The following is a 19,792-nucleotide window of genomic DNA, read 5'->3' as shown; positions in this document are numbered from 1 at the left end:
CCAGGACTGTAGTTGGGAAACAGTGCTCTGGACTGTCACAAGGCAATGTTCTTTGCTGCAATGGCATGATAATGTGTAAATATAGCCTTCTGCCCTTTACTTTATTTTTTGATACTCTGATACTGGGATGTCCAATCTGTGTTTGCAAGACAGCTGGTTCAGCAGTGTCCCAAAAAGTTCATTGAAAGAGTTTTGAAGCTTATAGAAACATTCTGTCTGCTTATTGTAGATGGTAGTTTTGTGAGCTCAATGGATCACACACTACATGCTGTTTTTACCTTAAAGAGATTTGTAACTAAACGTTGATGTGGACACCCTGAAGTGTAGTCAAACTGATCCCAATACTGGATGGCTGTTTAATATATGGCCCGTGGACCGGTTCAGTACTGTCAAGGCCATGTGTCTGGCCCGTGTGGCAGTTGTGGTCAGAGCCATAAGCCAGAATTCAGTTCATGCCTTGGGCAGAAACAGTCCATTCACAAAGTAGTCACCTTTAATGAAGGTACTGTATCAATATCGTAAACACACGGTAACTATGGTTCTCTTCTTCTGTCTAATAGCAGTGCACCTCTTTGATGATGTCACAGATCTATACAGTATGGGGGCATGTGATTTGTAATTATGTTTTTGAAAAAAAAGTGAAGTAAACAATGTTGTGTGGTTCAAGAGAAAATACAAATACTTCTTCATAAAAGTGAGTGTAAACCCTGCTTGATTTGTACAAGAGTTATCTACTTTCCAGAGAGCAATAGAAAAAGTTACTGTATAGAGGTGATTTTATTTTGCTTTTTTATATCCCTGATATCTACTGTAACTTCCATAAACCTGTCTGCTGTTCAGGTCTGGGATCACAGGACATTCACTTGTTTGTAAAACTAAATAAGCACCTATATGATGCTTTCTTCATACAGTACTGTACAGTATGTGCTGAGGACAATGAGCCGAATGTGCAGGAGTGCTTGAATAGGCTGGAGGCAATGCTGCAGATGAATGTTCAGGAACAGTGTGAAAAATATATTGCTAAATAAGGGTTACAATATTTTAAAACAGTACAACTTTTATTGATGGTTTGTACAGGTTAGCCTCTTTTCGAGCCACTCTTTATCTCTTGTATTGCTCTAAGTCCAAATCCTAAATAAATGTATGTAGTGCAAGTTTATTGCTCAACTTGCAACATTTATCTTTTTCTATTTGCCACCAGTGTGATTTAAGAATAAATTGGGATTATTTTCCCTTTTATCTTTGCCACGCGAATGTTATCTGTTGTGTAATAAAACATTTAAAGGAAATATTCTTTCATTATACATTCATAATATTTAAGAACATTCCCATGAAAACCACAAATGACATACCCATAATACCTGTACAAATCTCAATGCAAAATTTTTATGAGCTAAGTTTAAGGCTCTTCAGAGCATACTGTACTTCTCTATCTTTTAGTCTTTAATGAACTACAAGTAACTTTAGCTGTTTGTTTTCATCTTCGCCTTTCCACTTTTGTCCAAAGCTGATTGATCTCACTTTGTTTCATGACAGAAATTGATTGTTTTCTCCCTGAGGTTTTTTCACTTGTCATCACAGTGACTTTTCTTCGTCCCATGATGGCATTTGATTAAACTGCTTAACAGGGGCCAGCAAGAACGCTAGAGAAGAAGAAGAGAATCAATAGGATGTTGTGTTACTGTAGGTCCGTTGTCAAGAAAAAAAACAAACCTTGAAAAACCTTGAGCAATGAGAGACTGCTGCCTTCATTATTTCCTGATATTCAAAGTCCTGGAGTACGTAAAGTTATTTTTATGTTTTATTCAATTTTATGTCACCAGAGGTTTGCTTTAACAGCTTTAGAAAGATTTTGTAGGATTCTGGTATTTATTAATTCAAAGCATTAACAAATATTGTTTAATTTTAAGACTTCTGATAAGCTATGCTTTGCATATTTGTGCAATGCTGGATCACGATGCTACTGTATATCTTTATAAGATCAGCATTGTGTGAAGACATTTAAATGTCTTTTCTGTTTTGAATGGAAATATTAATGTGGCCAACATATCTTTGGTCTGTGGGAGGAAGCCAGAGCACCTGGAGAAAACAGATGCAAACACTGGAATAACACGTAAATTTTCACATAGAAGATGGCCATATTTTGTATCCAGGACAAAATAACTGTGAGGCAGCAGTGATATCTGACACTCCCCTCTGCTATCATTAAATATATACTGCACATACTGTATATGAATTAATTAAATTAGCCTTTTCAATTCATTTTAAGAAGAAACAGATTATAAAGGGACTGTGTTCCTACATCATTTCCAAATGTCAGGAGTGAGCATCTGGCAGAGTGTGGGGAAAAGACGTTTGTCATGTCAAATGTCAAAGGAAATAATGAGAAATGCACAGTCCATAATGTATTAGGGAAGTCACACCTTTCACGGATGTAGCAGTTGGTAGGTAGAAATCTATGTCACAAAGTCTGCTTGTGCTACTGTACGTAATGAGTTGCTTTCACGCGTTGTTCAGACATTTAAATATCTAGTAAGTGGGGCAGATTTCAACTGCAGAGAGTAGCTAAGCTAGATTTAATGTGGGGATGAAGTCATGAGATTTCAGAGCAATGTGTTAGTAGACTGTGAATAGTATATACAGTAGATTATACTGTATGTATATACTGTATATGTAGACAGTAATTCTCTAATGAATAACATGTGGTCTTGTCACTTCATAATGTATAACAGCATATTTTGACAGGATTTTAGCAAATGTGTGTGAGAAGACAATGCTCCTGACAACGTTGTATGCTGACAACGGAGAGCTATTTCGAGTAATGGTTACATTCAAAAATGTAAATATTCGACATACAATACTTCATCAGTGACGGAGCTAACATAAGACCATTGCACTCTACCAGAGCTGGTGAACATTGGAATCATGTTGCAGTTCTTATTGATCTTAAAATGCAATAATGTGAGCTTGAAAACGTTGAGACTTTTGGTGTTTTGCTGAAACATTTTTTGCTGATCTTTCATTTTTTAATATATTGATATTAAAACGTTATAATTCTTCATATTCATCCTTCTGGAAATACACTTCTGTTCATGAAGTTCAGTTCAGTTCACTCTGGTGAATCTCATATTAAAATCAAATATATTAAGAACAAAAAATGTTAGCCAGTGTAACAGAATATACAGGTAGTGTTGAAAAATATATTTTGGTTTGTGACAATTTTATTTTGGCTTTTACAAAGTCAACCATAGAGATTTCTTCAGAATCAACAGTGAAACACAAAACAGAGTACTCCAGTGGAAACTGTGTGGAAATGCACTTGAAACTAAGAATAGAAGGCTCTTTTTTACACAATGGGTAGTTGGAGCCTTGAACACACTAACCCACTGTATTGTTGTAGCTGATACCCTTGGTGCTTTTGATATGGGTTGGAAGATTTTCACAGAAAAACAAAAAACAGTGAAATAACAGAGCATCAATGCTGTCATTATCTCCTGGCAGACAAGCTATAGTGGCCTGCTCTGCTCAGACATCATTCTAACAGTAGTAGCAGCAACAGAAGCAGCACTAATGATGGTAATTGTCATAGATTTTTTCACATCCCATCTCATTGTTAGCCTCTTATATTTATTTTTGCCTTCAAAAATAATAATTATTTATTGGCTGGCTTTTAATCATTTATTTCTGTTCCATACTAGGGTTACTTTTTCATTAACGAGTACTAAGCTGTTCTTGTGCACATACTGTATGGGACTGGACCTTTAAGCTTTTTGGCTTTTTCATCTCCAGGAGAGGAGGTAGAGAGACAACTGTGCGGGGACGCCATCTACCCCACTCCTGTCGTCTGCGAAGTGCCGTGCCCCAAGGACTGTGTGCTCAGCCCCTGGTCGGCGTGGTCCTCATGTTCCCACACCTGCTCAGGAAAAACTACCGAAGGAAAACAGACACGGGCACGTTCCATCTTGGCATACAATGCAGGAGAAGGTAAAACAAAAAGTATTCCTTTATTTTTCCATAGAGGTGTTATGTCTCTTATTTCATTCTTCTGTTTACTATGTTGTTAATTTTTCATGCTGTGCTTTCAGCTCTGTTTTACTGCTACAACACTTGTATCCGCACGTGGGTGGGTGTGAACATTGCACACTTTACCTCCTAAATGTTCATTTTACACTGTTTTCTAGCCCTCTGGGAGATTAACATGAACTGGGGATCCTTGACACTCCCTGACAGCCCTGAAAGCTCAGAGGCACCTACAGTAGCAGGTTCCAGAAGTCAACCCAGAATACCCACCTTGGGGGTTACAGTCACAGTTTGCTATGAGGATGTGGCTAGGGTCAGACTGATGATGTCTGGACTGTAGCACTCAACCTGTGCTCTCTAAATGAAAACATTTATTGGTTGAGAGTAAGGAACCATCCTGCTTGATAGCAATGTGATATTAACCAGAGAGCTAAGCTATTGTACCAGTCTGTGGTAAAAGCTGAAATCAGTAATATGGAGAACAGCATGTTCTGGCATCAATTGCTTCAAAAGGCAATAATCACTTGTGACAATCATGTGCTTCGCACCCAGGAGAGCTGTAGACAATAATATAATTGCCATTAATTATAGTTACTCTTCCTTATCTATATCAATCATTTAGATTGTAACATAGTTAGCACACTAGTTAAGTTTGCATATTAAACAAAATAAGGGGGGTGGCCTACAGAAATAGCAAACAGGGAATTTCCAAGAGACTCAGGCACATTCATGGAGTATGCCAATGAGACATGACAACTGAATGTTAAAACTGATAATTGCAAATCGATTCACACTGTAGGAGTGAAGGAACATACAATTTACACAACACAAGACTGACTCAAAACTGCAGGAAGCTGTACACGAAAGGGATCTGTGTTTACTTAGTTCTGTTTCATCATTAAGATAACATAGGGAAGAAATAAAGAACCTAACAGAATGCTTGGGAATACTGTAACAAAATGTGAAATTTAAATCCAGGAAAGTCATGCTTTTGCATAACGATATGATTAAGCAATGCAATAATAAGATTGTTCTCAGTTCCAGTCATCACACCACAAAAAAGGATGTCAAAGTCTTAGAAAAAGTTAAAAGAAAAAAAAACAGAAATTAATCCTGAACTCAGTATATTACCATATACCATCAGAGTAAGGGTGCTAAAGGATTTCAGTCCAGAGCAGAGGAGATTAAGAGAAGACTCAATTCAAATATTTAATATCCTGAGGACTGTAAATAACATCAGCACAGGGGACTCTTTCACACTCAGCAGTGAAACCAAAACATGGGATCACATTGGGAAAGTGGAAGGGAATTCCATTAGGATGGAGAATATAACTCAGCTCTTTATACAAAGAGTGGCGTGTTGTTGATTGTAGGTCTGGAACAGGCTTCCCAGGTACTATAGCTGGTTGAGTTACAACCCCTGCTTCACTTTGTTACTGAAATACCACATGGACAGGATGGGCCAGATGACCTCTTCTTTCTTTCTTCCAGATGAATTTTCTTAATTACATTGTTTCTTATGTACATGATTATAAAAAAACAACAATGTGTGAGTATCTGGTCCAAAAGCAAAGTGCTCAAAAGAAGACTTTAGTTGAATTGTAGGATTCTGGTTTGAAGATAAATGATGTGACTAAAAATTAGGGTGCTGTATTTGCTATATTAACTGTAGCTATAAATGTTTACAATAGGTAGAATCATTACTGCAGGTTACTGTATCTAAATTATATTTTCTATAGAAAGAGCATATAGCATACAGTATAAGAATATAAATGATATTTACTGGTTAGTTTGTAGCCTTAACCTGACTGTAGGAATGCATTTTAAGTATACAGTATACAAAAGCAGTGGCAGCTGTGTTCTGGTTTTCAGTGAAATAAAAAATGATACAGGGTGCCTTACAAAAAGCTGATTCCTTTTTAAAAAAGCATGCAGTGGTAATGTGGAAATGTAAACTGAGCTTTGCTGCAGGCAGACAGAAGAAAACAGAACAATTTGTAATAGAGTGCCGTGCAGTTAATGCAGTGGCCCATGGGTTACTGTACATAGAGCCCACCAAGCAATTGTCCGTATCCTGAAGGAAGTTTTACCAGAGGAACAATTATAATATAAATGACATTTCTCCAGAATAGCCTGGTAGTACATCTGTCATTTGTTATGAAAATGTGCCTTGTGCTGCATTCCCACCAGACTGAAGCTTGTCATAATGTCAGCTGCATATTTAATAAATCCATGAAAGCAGATGAGCTCTATGTGTTATGCATTTATTTCAGAACAGATTTGTGAATAAACTTCAGTATTGTGGTGTTCACACTGCATGCATGTCTAGGAATCATTAGCATACTGTATGTAGGACTCAGACTACATACTGTATATGTAAAGAAATTAATTGTGTCATTTTCTACTGCCATGAAAATGACCCAATAAGCCGCAATGAAATGTGATCGCAGTTTTATATTTACATACATATCTTATTGTGTTTACAGTCGCGGTGTGTTTATTTAACAAAGAGCATGCAGCTTTGAAGTCCATTCTTATGTTTTATGAAGCTCAAACCATAGTGGGAATCATAACTCATAAATCATATGGCTTTGCTTAGCAGTTATCCTAGGTTTTTTCTTATTTTGCACTTACCAATCTAAAATAACATTTTTTCAGGAAGGCTCAGAGCTATTGGGTGGCGTTATTCATATTGAGCAAGTGCAGATTACTAGTAAAAAGCTGTTATTAATCATTTATGACTAAGTGTGCATCCAGAAATTGTATGAATTCCACAACCCTGGGGCTTTCTTTGTGGTATGGTTCATATGATTTCATTGCTTGAAAAGCTATTGACACATTTTAGTCAATTACTACTAAGGCAATAACGTGTGACCTTACACCCAGAGTTTCATTTTTCAAATCAGCACTAGCAGTTAATGACACTTTAAATAGGACCCATGCTCTTTTTCCTTCATTAGTTTGCTTGTTTTTCTTTTCACGGTTTTAAGGTCAAAATTTATGGTCCCACTGTGGTCTTCAGTCACCAGAAACCTATAAACATCACTGCTTAGTCAGAGGAATTGCAGACTTAGAATTTAGCTTTATTGACTCACTAAATAAAAACACATAAGGAGGATATCAGTATGTGTAGGCAACATACAAGCTCCTGTTGTCTAAATTACTTTAGATTTCATCAAAAATGTATGAAGTTAGGTATTTCCCTTGTATGTGCTTTTAAAACTCTCTCACGGAAACTGGAAAACGGAAGCATTGGTGTAAAAAAAAAGGATTTCTCAAGGACTCCAAGAGGGTGTCGAACCGTCAGGGTTCACAAGCCCTGAAGATAGTATTGTGTGTTGTGACGGGAGTTATTGCTTTTCTTAGGAGGAGTTCAGTGCCCGAACAGCAGCGCTCTCCAGGAAGTGCGAAACTGCAACGACCACCCGTGCACCGTCTATCACTGGCAAACGGGAACCTGGGGCCCTTGCATTGAGGACACGTCCGTGTCGGCCATCAACACCACCACCGGCTGGAGTGGGGAGGCCTCCTGCTCGGTGGGCATGCAGACCAGGAAGGTCATCTGCGTTCGGGTCAACGTGGGACAAGTGCCTCCGAAGAAGTAAGAGCTCGTTGACGATACAGCAAACCAGGCCTTTTGCCACCCTTTCATTAGATCCCCTCCTAATACCCCAGGGAATGTCTCAGCAACAAAAAAACACAAAGCCAAGTGGCTTTTATAAGAGATAAGATAAGATCACTTTATTAGCCCCTGTACAATTTCTTGCATTAGCAATTTGTCTTTTCGCAGACCCCAGCTTGCTCTCCATGAGACACACAGTCAGGGAGAGAGAAGCCTGGGGTCAGAGCGCAGGGTCAGCTATTGTACAGCGCCCCTGGAGCAGCTGGGGTTACAGGCTTTGCTCAGGGGCCCAACAGAGTAGGATTCCTCTGCCAGCCACAGGATTTGAACCAGCAACCTTCCAGCCACAGATGCAGATCCTTAGCCACAGAGCCACCACTCTGCCCAGTCAGGTTAAGGGCTGAACATGTATTATATTTTCTTTAGTGTGACAGGATATTTATGTCTTTAAAATGAGATGCAGCACAAATATTGCCAAATATTGCCAAAAGTGCTGGAAAAGATGTGGAAGAAAATTAATGAAAAAAGCAGATGCATTTCTAACCAGTATTGCACAAGGAAGTCAGTGTGCTGTTGATATGACAAGTAGTAGGCTTTCAATTTGTCAATTTGGTTCTTTATTACTCACAAGGGTCACTTAATAAAAACTTACAGTGTGATCAACGCTAAGAGACAGTGATCGGAAAATTAATGAATTCATTGAAATGCATGAGTTTTTCATACACCAGTGTATCAGGTAATCTGTGTCACGGGAAGGTGAGTATCCCCTTGCACACCCTTGTTACCTTGAAGTGCAACACAATGAGATGTGAGTATCAGTACTTTAAGACTCTTTTGTGTGCTGTTAGCTTGCATTCAGGATCCAAGATTTCATTATTCCAGCCCTTCGAGTATTATTATTCAATGGGTTTACGGGAAGTTATTTATAACTCTGTGTATTATTCTGCTGCTGAGCAGGAAGCTTGACTTTAACAAGAGTCTCACAGGACGTAGCAGCTGCAAACACACATTCGCCGCCTCGCTGTTTCTGTTAATGAGCCCGTGCACATACCAAAATACATGTTCAAGGGGAGCTGAGAGCCATCTTAAGATAATTCAAAGTCACTGATTCAAGTATGGTTCCAGGGGTCTTGTACAACTCACGGTGCTACAAAAATGAATGTACTGTACAAGTCTGATGTTTATTGCCATCCTTTGTTGAGCACTTACTCATTGTATTTAACAGTGTCTTATTTATTGTAATGCAATAAGAATAATTGCTAAAATTACTGCTAAATTTAAATTAAAGGGCTGGGGTGTCATACTGTCTTGAATTACATTTACTATTGGTAAGTTCCTTAAGCTAGCATTAGTCAAATTGTTGACTAACATGTTCATAAAGTTCACACAGGGTCTCTTGGAATCCTTCTGCAAACCTTTGCTGTCTCTCCTGGGATAAAATTATCAATAAAACAGCCAAGGAATGTTTCCAGTTTAACCAAAGTTAAATTTGTTAGAAACAAATATTAGCTAGGAGAATACAACAAATAAAATATCAGAAACCGAAGGCTGAGTCAAAACCATCTATATTTGGTGTTTCAAACCTGTCTTTATCTTACTATATTGTTAGTGCTGTTTTCATTGCAATATTTTCTTATTGCAAGATGATGTCATAGTTGTAAGCAACAGTTTTCTATAATTTTGCACGATACAAAGAAGAATCCAGATGAGTGATTTTAGACAACCCATTTCTTATCCTCCTCTTCCTCATCTTTTTCGTCTTCTTCTGATTAGTAGTAAAAGCATTAGTGAGAATTGCAGTAGTCTTTTTTTTGTTGTTTAGCTGCAGTAGGAAAGACACTAAAATGTTACAAATGCTGGTCAGACACTGGGCAAATCTCGAAGGTTTTGCCGCGTAGTAGATAATTCCTAAAAACTCATTCAGACAGTCGTAAACAGTCCAAGCAGTTTCTGCTTTAGCAGCAAAGCTACAGTACATCGTCTGAACAAACACTTTCTTATCCAGGAATGACATTTCCAGGAATCCACATTTCAGCAGTTATTATTATTATTGTTATGATGTGTTTCAAGCCCTTACACGCTGATGATTTAAGGGTGACCTACAGTGTTCATGCTGCTGGATTGTAATTCCACATTACCATAGCTGGCGACTCCTGTGCTGCTGGGTTAAATCTAGCTTCATATATACAGAACACTTAGGTTAGTATTTCACACTTGATCCCGAACAATAATTACATTATTCACTATGTAATGATAGTAATGCAATGTGTATGCTGTTTTTATCCTTTTTTAGCAAAAACCCTGCTATTTACTGTACATTGAAGGATCCAAACCCAATATTAGCATTACTTTTTACATCTTTAAAACTGTTACATGTTGCAAATCATAATTTTCCGGAGTTAAAGTAATGTACAATTAGGATTTGGTTTTATTTCAATTCATAAATTAGGCAGACTTTAGGAAATGGCTGGGAAATACCTCTAAATCGAACAGATATACTGTGCTGTCTCTCACAACAAGAGGAGGTACTGCGTAATAAATTTAATATGTTCATACTCCCTTGTAGCTTAATACTTCTCAGTGGGATATAACAGAATGTGACCAGGATTCTTTTATGTTATTTATATGTCTTGAATGATACATGATTTGTCAGAAGATGACAGCAGGTGATTTTGATTTAACAAATGCTGGCATGCGCTCGCAGAGCAGATATAAACAGCTTATAGCAGCCTTGCTGGATTTCAAGTAATAATTACATTGATTATGATATTTTTTTGTTCTGCAAGAAGGCAAGCATTATGAGGAAAAACACAGAAGGTTGTTTAAAGTGGTTTTCAGATATTTCATCAAGGAAGTACAGCGCGGTAGATTCAATACCCAGGAGGTCAGAAGTTTATTACGTCCTCCCTAGAACCAAAGAGCAGCGTTTTACCACGATTGTGAATTAAAATGGTTGGGGATTTTGTCTCACTAGAAGGGATTTGCCACTAGTAATGGTATTAAAAATAAATCTGTTCTTCCATAGCCCATGCTTTATTTCAGCACAGCTACTCTACATTGTGAGGGTACTGGATGGTACAGAGCAACATTAAATACCCCAGTCCCTGCAGACCTCACTCAACCCCAGGGTATTAAAATTGACACCGATGATGCCATCCAGGCAATGGGATGAGAAATAAAATCTGGACTGCCATTAAAACCCTGGTAGAAATGCCAGAAGATCAGATTACTGGACTTCATTCAGTTAGACAACTTGCAGTATTTATCTTTATCCCCTGGAATTTAGCACAGAACCTGTATTTAAAATACAGTCAAAGATTAACCAAATTCGGTGCACATAGAAAGTAAGGCAGAGCCGTACTCCAATTTCACTGATAAAAGGGATTATCGGAGTGTGATAGAATCAATTAAAAAGAGACGACATGACTTAGCCGGCTCTACAGAACGTCTTAAGTCTTTGGATCTGTCTAATCTGTCCTTGAGGAAAGTTTAAAAATGTGGAAACCAGTCCGCAGGAGGGAAAAAAAAAACGTAAGTGACTCGGTAGGGTCGCAGTACATGCAAGAATAGTCCCGCTAAAATGTTTTTGAGGAGGTTTTTAGCAAAATGTCAGGGATTTTATTTTAATCATATGGGTTTGTCAAAGTTGATTCTATAAATATACTAGATAATTACTCTTTAAGCACAGTCCCCTGCCATGACATGGGACATGTCTGTAGGCACGCTTGGAGTGATGTCTTGGGAGTAGGATGCAGATCTACCAACGATGCATTTTGAATAATAACATGTGAAATCACCTCTGACTGGAACCAGCACTAGCAATCCTGATCCCTCCCCCTGCAGTTCCTGGGAAAGATCAAGATGGCACTGGGAGTGTGTTCCCAGCATGGTATATGACTTAGGGTGAATGTGCCAGACTGTCACTTTTCTTTATTTGCCTGATTTGTTAAAAAAACAAAGGACATTGTATCTACAGTACAGTATGTGCTTACAAAGTGAGCTGTAATGTTGTGCGTATTCTGCTTTTTTTTACAGAAATACTACAGTGGAGTCAATAGATGAACAATCAGAAAGTTAAAAATGAAAAGTTTAAAAATTTTGTAAGGTTGAAATAAAAAGCATATCGCACTGTGTTTAAATGTGGTCCTAGCATTTCAAGTCTGTATATGAACACGATGAGTATATCTTCATGCATACTGTATATATACTGTATCTTCCAATTGTATTTATGCAGTATTTACAATATTAATAGTCATACAGTGCAGGGTATGTGTCTACCTGTTTTTGACTTACAGAATAAAGTATGTACAGTATGTATCAGGACTTTCATGCTGAATCACCTTTTAGTAACAGCTCATTAAGGTTATGAGTACATTTGAAGGCCAGTTTGTATACACTGCAGTATATGCTGTATAGGGCTGATGACAGATTTTATTTTTCTATCGGCATATTTCAAGCAAAAAAAAAATATTTTAAAGCTTTAGAGTGTTAAGTTTTGGTTTTTTATAGCAGAGACTTTTCAATAGTCTTGTGAAATTCCAGACTGTAGAGCTGATTGTATTGGCTGTATCCTCTCTTCCTGAATGAAAAGCTGAAACGCTGTGACCCACAGTACCTGAGAGAGGCCGACAGCTTTGCTTTAGTCCTTCTTACATTTCTGGGACAGCTGAGCATTTGCACAACCCCTACAGAAGGGTGAGGGTTGTCTCACGTTTTTTACTTTTAACAGGACAAGAAGAAGTTGTATTTATTGCCTGTCTAGCTGTAATCTGAGATGTAAATGGCGGAAAAGGTAATGATCAAAATTTCTGAAAAGATTAAAAATGTTTCTGTATTATGTCCTTCTAACAAGATGTCCAGAGAGCCTACGGCCAGAGACAGTAAGGCCTTGCCTGTTGCCCTGCAAGAAGGACTGCATTGTCACCCCTTATAGTGACTGGACTCCATGCCCCTCGACATGCCAAGCAGGTATTACACCACACGCATGATATTTTTTAACCACTGACTCAGTCCTTGTTCATGCCAACATACAGTACCTAGCAGGACCTTTTTTTTAAAAAAAAAACAACTTCAGCAGTTTCAAGCAAAAAGGGTTGGCTGAAGTACACTACTCAGGGGTCTCTAGATGCTTCTGGTTCCTTTTCAGAATCTCTAGATGACAGTCCAGGTAAGATGTTGATTTTGACTATGTAAGTACACAAATAGTTTGGTTTAGGTCCTCGACCGGAATACAGTCCAGCGATCTGGTTCCCTTTGACAGGATCTGGCCAGCCTTCAGCCAGAGTCTTTTCTGTGTTGTAAACGCACAGGCTGGATAACTAAAACAGTAGGTACAAAACATCACAATGTTGGCATTCTTGGTGAGCTCCCATGCAAATTAATAGCATAAACACAGAACTTTCTGTTTTAACACTTTCTGTATTTTTATGGTGCTGATTAAAACTACAAAGGCCTGACAAATTGTCATTTAATGAACACCAATTATTCAGTTGTGCCGGGTGCCTATATTGTTTAGTTATGTACAATTAAAGCTTTAATTTTCTTTCATTTCAGTCTGCAGCTGTGTAATTAAAGTTGATTTTTTTATGAGAGGCAACAAAGCTTTCCCTTTCCAAACAAATCACACTCGTGAGGTGTCATATGAAAAAAAAAATCAGTGAAGCTGCAAATATCCTGGCATTTAAGTTCCAAATAGCTTTATCACTTCTGGCAGCAAGGTGCAATGTAGCCCACTCACACTACAGCTTTCTGACTTTCGAAGCGGTGCAGCACTGCTTTCATTTTGAAGTAGACATTCATATTTCAAAGCTAGCAGAATAGAGAGGGAATGTCAGATCTTTACATTTTTGGCTAAATTATGCTATATTTATTATAAAATAAAGCATTTAGTTGGTTTGTTCTGTATGTATTTTATACAGTATAATACACTCTCACACTCGAAGAAGGCTCCACAGCCGAAACGTTGTTTTTTCTTTCTTCTCTTTTCAGCGTGGAGTAAACCTTTACTTGTTCCTTTGCAGCCTACGCGTGCTGACACAGCCACCCACCTGAACTATACAGTATAATATATGCATTACAGTATCATTACAGTACAGTACAGTAGCATTACAGTACAAAGCTTTTCTTAAAATAAAAAAAAATGTTGCTAAGCAACTGGTTTTATTAAACCACTGGAATAAATTCTCCAATCAGCAAAAAGGGTTGCGATCTGGAAGTAACTGCCATGTAAAACCATATTGTTAATGAGCTAAAGTGAACTTTCTCTTTATAAAGTGCTTAGATTGTGTGTATTGCTGCAACACACAAATTATTCATGTTTAGCATGTAATAGTGCTTGCATATAGTTAATTATATTTACTTTTCCTGCTGTCTGGATCCAGAAATGTGTTACTCAAGTATTTTAAATGACACAGTACACTGTGGTTTTGGAAAACAATTATTTCTGTCACGCCCTCTGCAGCCTGAGGGTGCTCCTACTCTGTCCTGTCCCTAGTTTCCTGCCTGCTGCCCTTCCGGTCCCTCTCTTTCCCTTGGGCTATATATTTCCGGGTCTTGCACTCGCTCAGCATTGACGTTCGGATGTCCTGAGACCCGCCTAGCACCAGGTCGCCCCACGTCCGCTACCTGAGGGCATAGGTTTCTATACGGCACTCCTGAACTCTTTGCACTAACGAGCCCGGGCCTTTTTCCCGTTCTGCCGCTACGCAGATGGGTCTTTATCCGCTCTCCTGCTCTCCACGGTTAGTCCCTTTGGACGTCCGTGACAATTTCATGATTGTCTAGTGCAAAATCTATAAACTATATACTGTATATATGTAAATTAACACTTTGAGTCACAACCCACAGTCAGTAAAATTGCCACTGTATTCAATATACACATCTCACCAGTGATTCATATTCCTAATAAACACAATAAATACACTAAATAAATAAGCACAAATAAATGCCCCTTGCAAAACTAATTTCACTTTGTACATTGTAGTTAATTTAAATAATTTCACCTTTAAACCACTCTAAACTGAAGATCTGGGTTTCCTATTACAATATTTACATCTGTTTTATTTAATTACATTTATAGCCCCAGAAATTAAACAGCTTGTTTATCTCACAGTTGGAATGATTAAGTTCCTTCTCACCTGAATTGACAGTAAGGTGCATATAAAACACTCGCTTAGCACTTAGAATACCACAAAGAAGTTAATGTTGTTTGTAAAAGTAACCAAATTCCTGAAATAATTTTATTTAATTCTTGTGCAGTGTAAAATCTGTGTTTTGGTACCTATTCCTGTTTTCCTAAAATATGTTTTCTTGTTTTCCTGCGACTTGTTGTAGTGCACTTAAAATTTCAAGACTGTATTTTATCAGAAGTACAGTACTTTTATTGTTCCTCCACAGTATTACTTCCAGTCAGATTTTCATCTGAGACTACCCGCTATGAGGCTATTTCATCTGAGACTTTGGTTTCCTTCTTGAAAGGAAATTGTGCACAAATCCCTTCTTTTTTCCCCCTTATTCCTCGTTCTTTTTTTCTCCTGCCCAGGGGGTAGCGTGAAGAAGAAGCAGTCTCGGTACCGGATTATAATCCAGGTGCCGGCCAACGGAGGACAGGATTGCCCTGACGTTCTGTACGAAGAGAAAGAGTGTGAGGCTCCATCCAATTGTTTGGGTTACAGGTACGTTTACTCCTTGTGTTAATTTACTACAGAAAAAAAACAGCAAAGAAGGCTCGTCAGATGTTGTTAGGAGAAGGTGAATTTTAACAAAATGTTGATCTCATGCTAATCCTTGATTTAACTAGAGAAGAGCGTTTTCCCAATATCAATGACCCCACCGATTGCTGATATCCAGTTACCGCTGCTGCGCTCTGCTCCTGCTCTGCGGGAATCACGCAGGAGTGCGAGGGCGACGGTATGAAGTCCCGGTCTCGGGTGCGGCTCATTCGCCCTTGCAGCCGTATGCTCTGGTCCACTCAGCCTGTCGGGGTGGTGTCTCTGTTGCAGGTGGAAGACCCACAAGTGGCGCCGCTGCCAGTTGGTGCCGTGGTACGTGCGCCAGGAGCACCCCGGGGCTCACGAGACCTGCGGGCCTGGGCTGCAGACAAGAGGTACAGTACAGACGCCTCGCGTTTTAGCGTGGGGGCTGTCCATGCCATCACTGAACTGTTTAAACAGACGTGCATGTCACTCAGGCCTTCTCCTGGCGGATTTAGCAAAGTCAGTGTGCAGTACAAAATTGCAACAGGATGTACGTTAAAGCTGGATCTTTATGAATCTGGAATGAACATGTTACATGGTACTGTATACATTTACTGTTTAATATTGTCTCTGTAGTCAACGTCACACATTCTAACGTGCATTGATTTTAGTCTGATACCTGTTCCAATACAGAAGAAATTAGAAATCATAAAAAATGAACACCAGGATTTAATCCCAGAAGGCTGATACAGTAGTTTATTTTTTCTTGTTGATTATAAATACCATGTGATTACAGGATAACAGGATATGAATGAAATATATTCATTAAGGGTTTTTTTTTAAAGAAAAGATGGCACCATCTTATAAGAATGATACATAGAAATCTAATATTTTCAGAAGCAGATATTTTTAGATTATGCATTCCCAGTGAGCCTGAATTGCGTTTAAAGTTATTACCTGGGGCTTTTTCCATGCAACTTTAATATTATTATAAGTGTTTTTCTAGGCAGGACTCATTCATAACATGACCTACTGTATGGTATCACAGAGTTTCGGAGGCATTGAGCAAGTCAAGAGCATAGAGCACTGCATTATTTAGGGGTTAGATTAAGGGTTGTGAAGGTTCCTGTTGAAGATTTTCCAATTAGCGGCAATTTTTATTTCATCCTGAAGGAGTATTATTATTCATTAAACTAAGAAATAAAACCTCTCTGGCTCCTCTTGCCAGTCTAGCAACTGTACACTATAGCGTTAAATAAAACAGTGTAGGAGAAATATATTCCAATTTACTGTATAACAAAATTAAACACACATTCTTTGCTGTTTCCTAATCTTGAGGGGGAGGGGGACAGAGTACTACTAGATGTGTATCTAATGCCTGTCTCTCAGATGGACTCATTTCGTCTGGCTGCGCTGCTGGGCAATGGGCTCAGCTCAGTGTTACAGGCTTGTGCCACTGACTGAGCCTGCTATCCTTGGTTAATGCAAGTGGATGAACACATATAATCTCTGTATCCCCCCCCCCGCCCGAACACAAATGTCTCACACCTGTTGAAGAAACTGAGGTACGCATTAACAAAATCAATTGTAATGTGTTCTGTTTCGGGGGTTTTTTGTTTGGCTTTAAACTGTTAGAAGATGACGCAGGAAGTTTGGCCTTTGGGGGAATCCAGATCCGAGAATCTTTTTCATTTGCACATCATAAACAGACACGGATTTTACTCATTCACTTCCAGCTGTCTCATGCCGCAAGCAAGATGGAGGCCAAGCAGATATTAGTGACTGCCTGAAGTATGCCAGCACAATGCCCCCTATCACCCAGCCCTGCCAGCTTCCTTGTCAGGACGACTGCCAGTTCACCAACTGGTCAAAGTTTTCACCATGCAGCACTGACTGCGCAGGAGTTAGAACCAGGAAACGAGCTCTTGTCGGTAAGAAGAAACTGTTTCATTTAAATCTGCAGTAGTACAGTATTTCTGTGTCGTGTACGGTACACAGTATATCTATGGAGATTCAGACATAGTCCCAACAGGTAATATGTTTGAGCCATCATCACATGAAGATTTAAGAATGTTTTGCCTTGCACATTTTTGGGGGTCAGCGGTTTGGCTGTAAACTTTTTTTTTCCTCTTTAAACTTTCTCTCTTATACCAATAAAATAAAACACACTTTGGGCTGATGTAATAAGTACCACAAATATGATACATACTCAGCATTGCAGTAAATACTGAAGACATGCAGTTTAAAACAATATTTGTGTCTGAATTCTAAAACATACTGAACTTTATTGATTATTGAATGGGAATCGTCAAGAAAAGCAGCACAACTTAATAATGAGCTTTCTTTGCTTGAAGATTGATTAACAGAGGTGGTACTGTGAATTCAGGTGCAAAACAGAGATTAGTTATTTACAAACATTAAAATGCTATGTGTTTAGAGTAAATATTTGTGTTATTGATAAAATGATGTATGCTTATTTTCTAAAACTATAATTACAAAATATTGCTGTTGAATTGTGTTTATATATAGAACATATATAAGCATGTGTGCATGCATATGATTTTTCATGTGATATCCTTTTTTTATTCAGAGAAACTCACATAACACAATTTATATTGAGATTCAGTATGAAATGCTATGAACTAATGAGGGATTCTTCACATTTTTTTAAATCCTCATGGGTATTTTATGTTAAATTCATCCAGCTATTATTGCTTGTTTAAAAAGTCTTTCTTTTTTACTTTGTGAAGAGTCTTAAGGACTTCCATAAGCTACTTCTTGGATTATTCATTGGAAAGAAAAAAGTAAATGGTACTGTCAATGAAACATTTGGGGCATTCTGGAAGAACCTCTTTCAATTCTTACTCTTGTGCCTGAAAATGAGGATATTATGATTAATTATTGAGAATTCTCTGACACAATAATTTACATCCCAGAAAATAATCCTTAAGTAAATTCTTTTAATAACAGCACTGTGGCATTTTAAGAAATGAAATTCTGATTCATAAGAAAGCATGTCTGACAGCGGTATCATTGGATCAGGATGGTGTGTGCTGAATTAAAAGTTCAGTGCCTGGTGTGACATTTCAGAGCTTTATGAATTGTAAGATGCGGTATTAATGTTTTAATTGATTCTGAAGACATCATCAGTAAGGAAGAACGCTTTAGCGATAATGCCTTTGTCTTCATTTTTAACAAACAATTCCAGTTGCCTAGTGAAGGTGTTATTTTAAAAGCTGTATTTGTTATGCGGCAACTTATTTTTTCTGATTCTGGAAATGTCATAACATTTAGATGGCCCAAAAACTATAAGCGAGTCTAACATTATTTTTATTTTTATTTCTGAAGGAATGCTACTTCAGTAAAATGCACTTATAATTTGATTCGTTTTTTGATTCCCTGAAGGAAATACCAGCTGCAGGGGATGACACCTGTTGCATAGGAATGCTAAAATATTTAACTGATGGACACATGTTGACTTTTATCTTAATTCTCTTTGTTGGTATTTTAAAGTTCGATTTTGCAGTTGGTTTTGATTACTGGTTTTCCTTAGAAGTATGCAATTACTTACCATTCACTCCAACGCCACTAATACCATTTTTATCCTTTCAAGTTGACAATGGAGAGCTAGCTAATTACAGTAGACTGGCAAGCTATAACTGTGAGTGCACCACCAGTGTATTTTTGAGTGCAGTGATGATGTGCTAATGTACCCCACATGATTGCATTTGCTTGTAATTACGTTGGGCAGATTTGTAAAATTAATCATTCAGGAACAAACTAATCAGCGGTAACTCAATGTTGCTGTCAATCTTATGAAAAAAACATGCATTCACTCCTACACTGCCTCCACAACTGAATCGGTATGTGAACAAACACATAGGAGCTACAGTTGCATTATTATGCAAGAAGAAACTAATGATGTTGTGTTTTCTGCAGTGGGGGAATCATAGGTCAGCCACACCTGCCATCATAATTTATATATAATGGGTTTCTGTGATCCCCGGCACATTGGAGCTGCCGAAGAAAAGTTTAGAAATTGTCGAAGAAAACTCTTCACTCAGGTTAGGTGTGGTCCAGCATAGTCCTTTATTCATGCGCATGGGGAGGATATAATCATGCAGATCTGAGAGTAACCTCTCCACCGAGATGATAAATGCAATGAGTTTTATACAGCAGATTCACACAGGAAAGCTCATTCTGAGTTTCCATATTAGGAGTTGTTTTTCTCTCTACAAACATTTCTTTGTAATTGACCACGTTCTTCTTAAGAAGCAGTTTTACCTTGTATACAGACAAAAGGAAGTATATAAATAAAATGTGTAAAATGAGCTAGACATTCTGCGGTTGTAGCATTAATATCAAAAAGTCAAATAATATGCTTGCAGTTGTTCTTTCATACTGTTGCTAGGTAAAAGGCATTTTCAAAGCCAATTAGTCAGTATCTTATACACTT

The 19,792-nt window shown here is 38.1% G+C and overlaps 1 protein-coding gene across 1 annotated transcript in view; it reads left to right on the top strand.

The window, feature by feature from the left end:
- LOC148823158 (thrombospondin type-1 domain-containing protein 7A-like) overlaps nucleotides 1–19,792 on the top strand; it is a 145,376-nt gene that overhangs the window by 87,367 nt on the left and 38,217 nt on the right. Inside the window, exons 7-12 of the mRNA XM_088929481.1 lie at nucleotides 3,790–3,984; nucleotides 7,387–7,621; nucleotides 12,495–12,610; nucleotides 15,183–15,315; nucleotides 15,643–15,746; nucleotides 17,073–17,267. Coding sequence (XP_088785607.1) covers nucleotides 3,790–3,984; nucleotides 7,387–7,621; nucleotides 12,495–12,610; nucleotides 15,183–15,315; nucleotides 15,643–15,746; nucleotides 17,073–17,267 — 978 coding nt within the window. The remainder of the gene's footprint in view (nucleotides 1–3,789; nucleotides 3,985–7,386; nucleotides 7,622–12,494; nucleotides 12,611–15,182; nucleotides 15,316–15,642; nucleotides 15,747–17,072; nucleotides 17,268–19,792) is intronic.

Source organism: Atractosteus spatula, chromosome 12 (genome assembly GCF_055471065.1).
Source record: "Atractosteus spatula isolate fAtrSpa1 chromosome 12, fAtrSpa1.hap1, whole genome shotgun sequence".
In the NCBI taxonomy this organism is placed as follows: domain Eukaryota; kingdom Metazoa; phylum Chordata; class Actinopteri; order Semionotiformes; family Lepisosteidae; genus Atractosteus; species Atractosteus spatula.
Note: the sequence above shows the minus strand (reverse complement) of the source record. Positions and strands in the feature narration are given on the sequence as shown.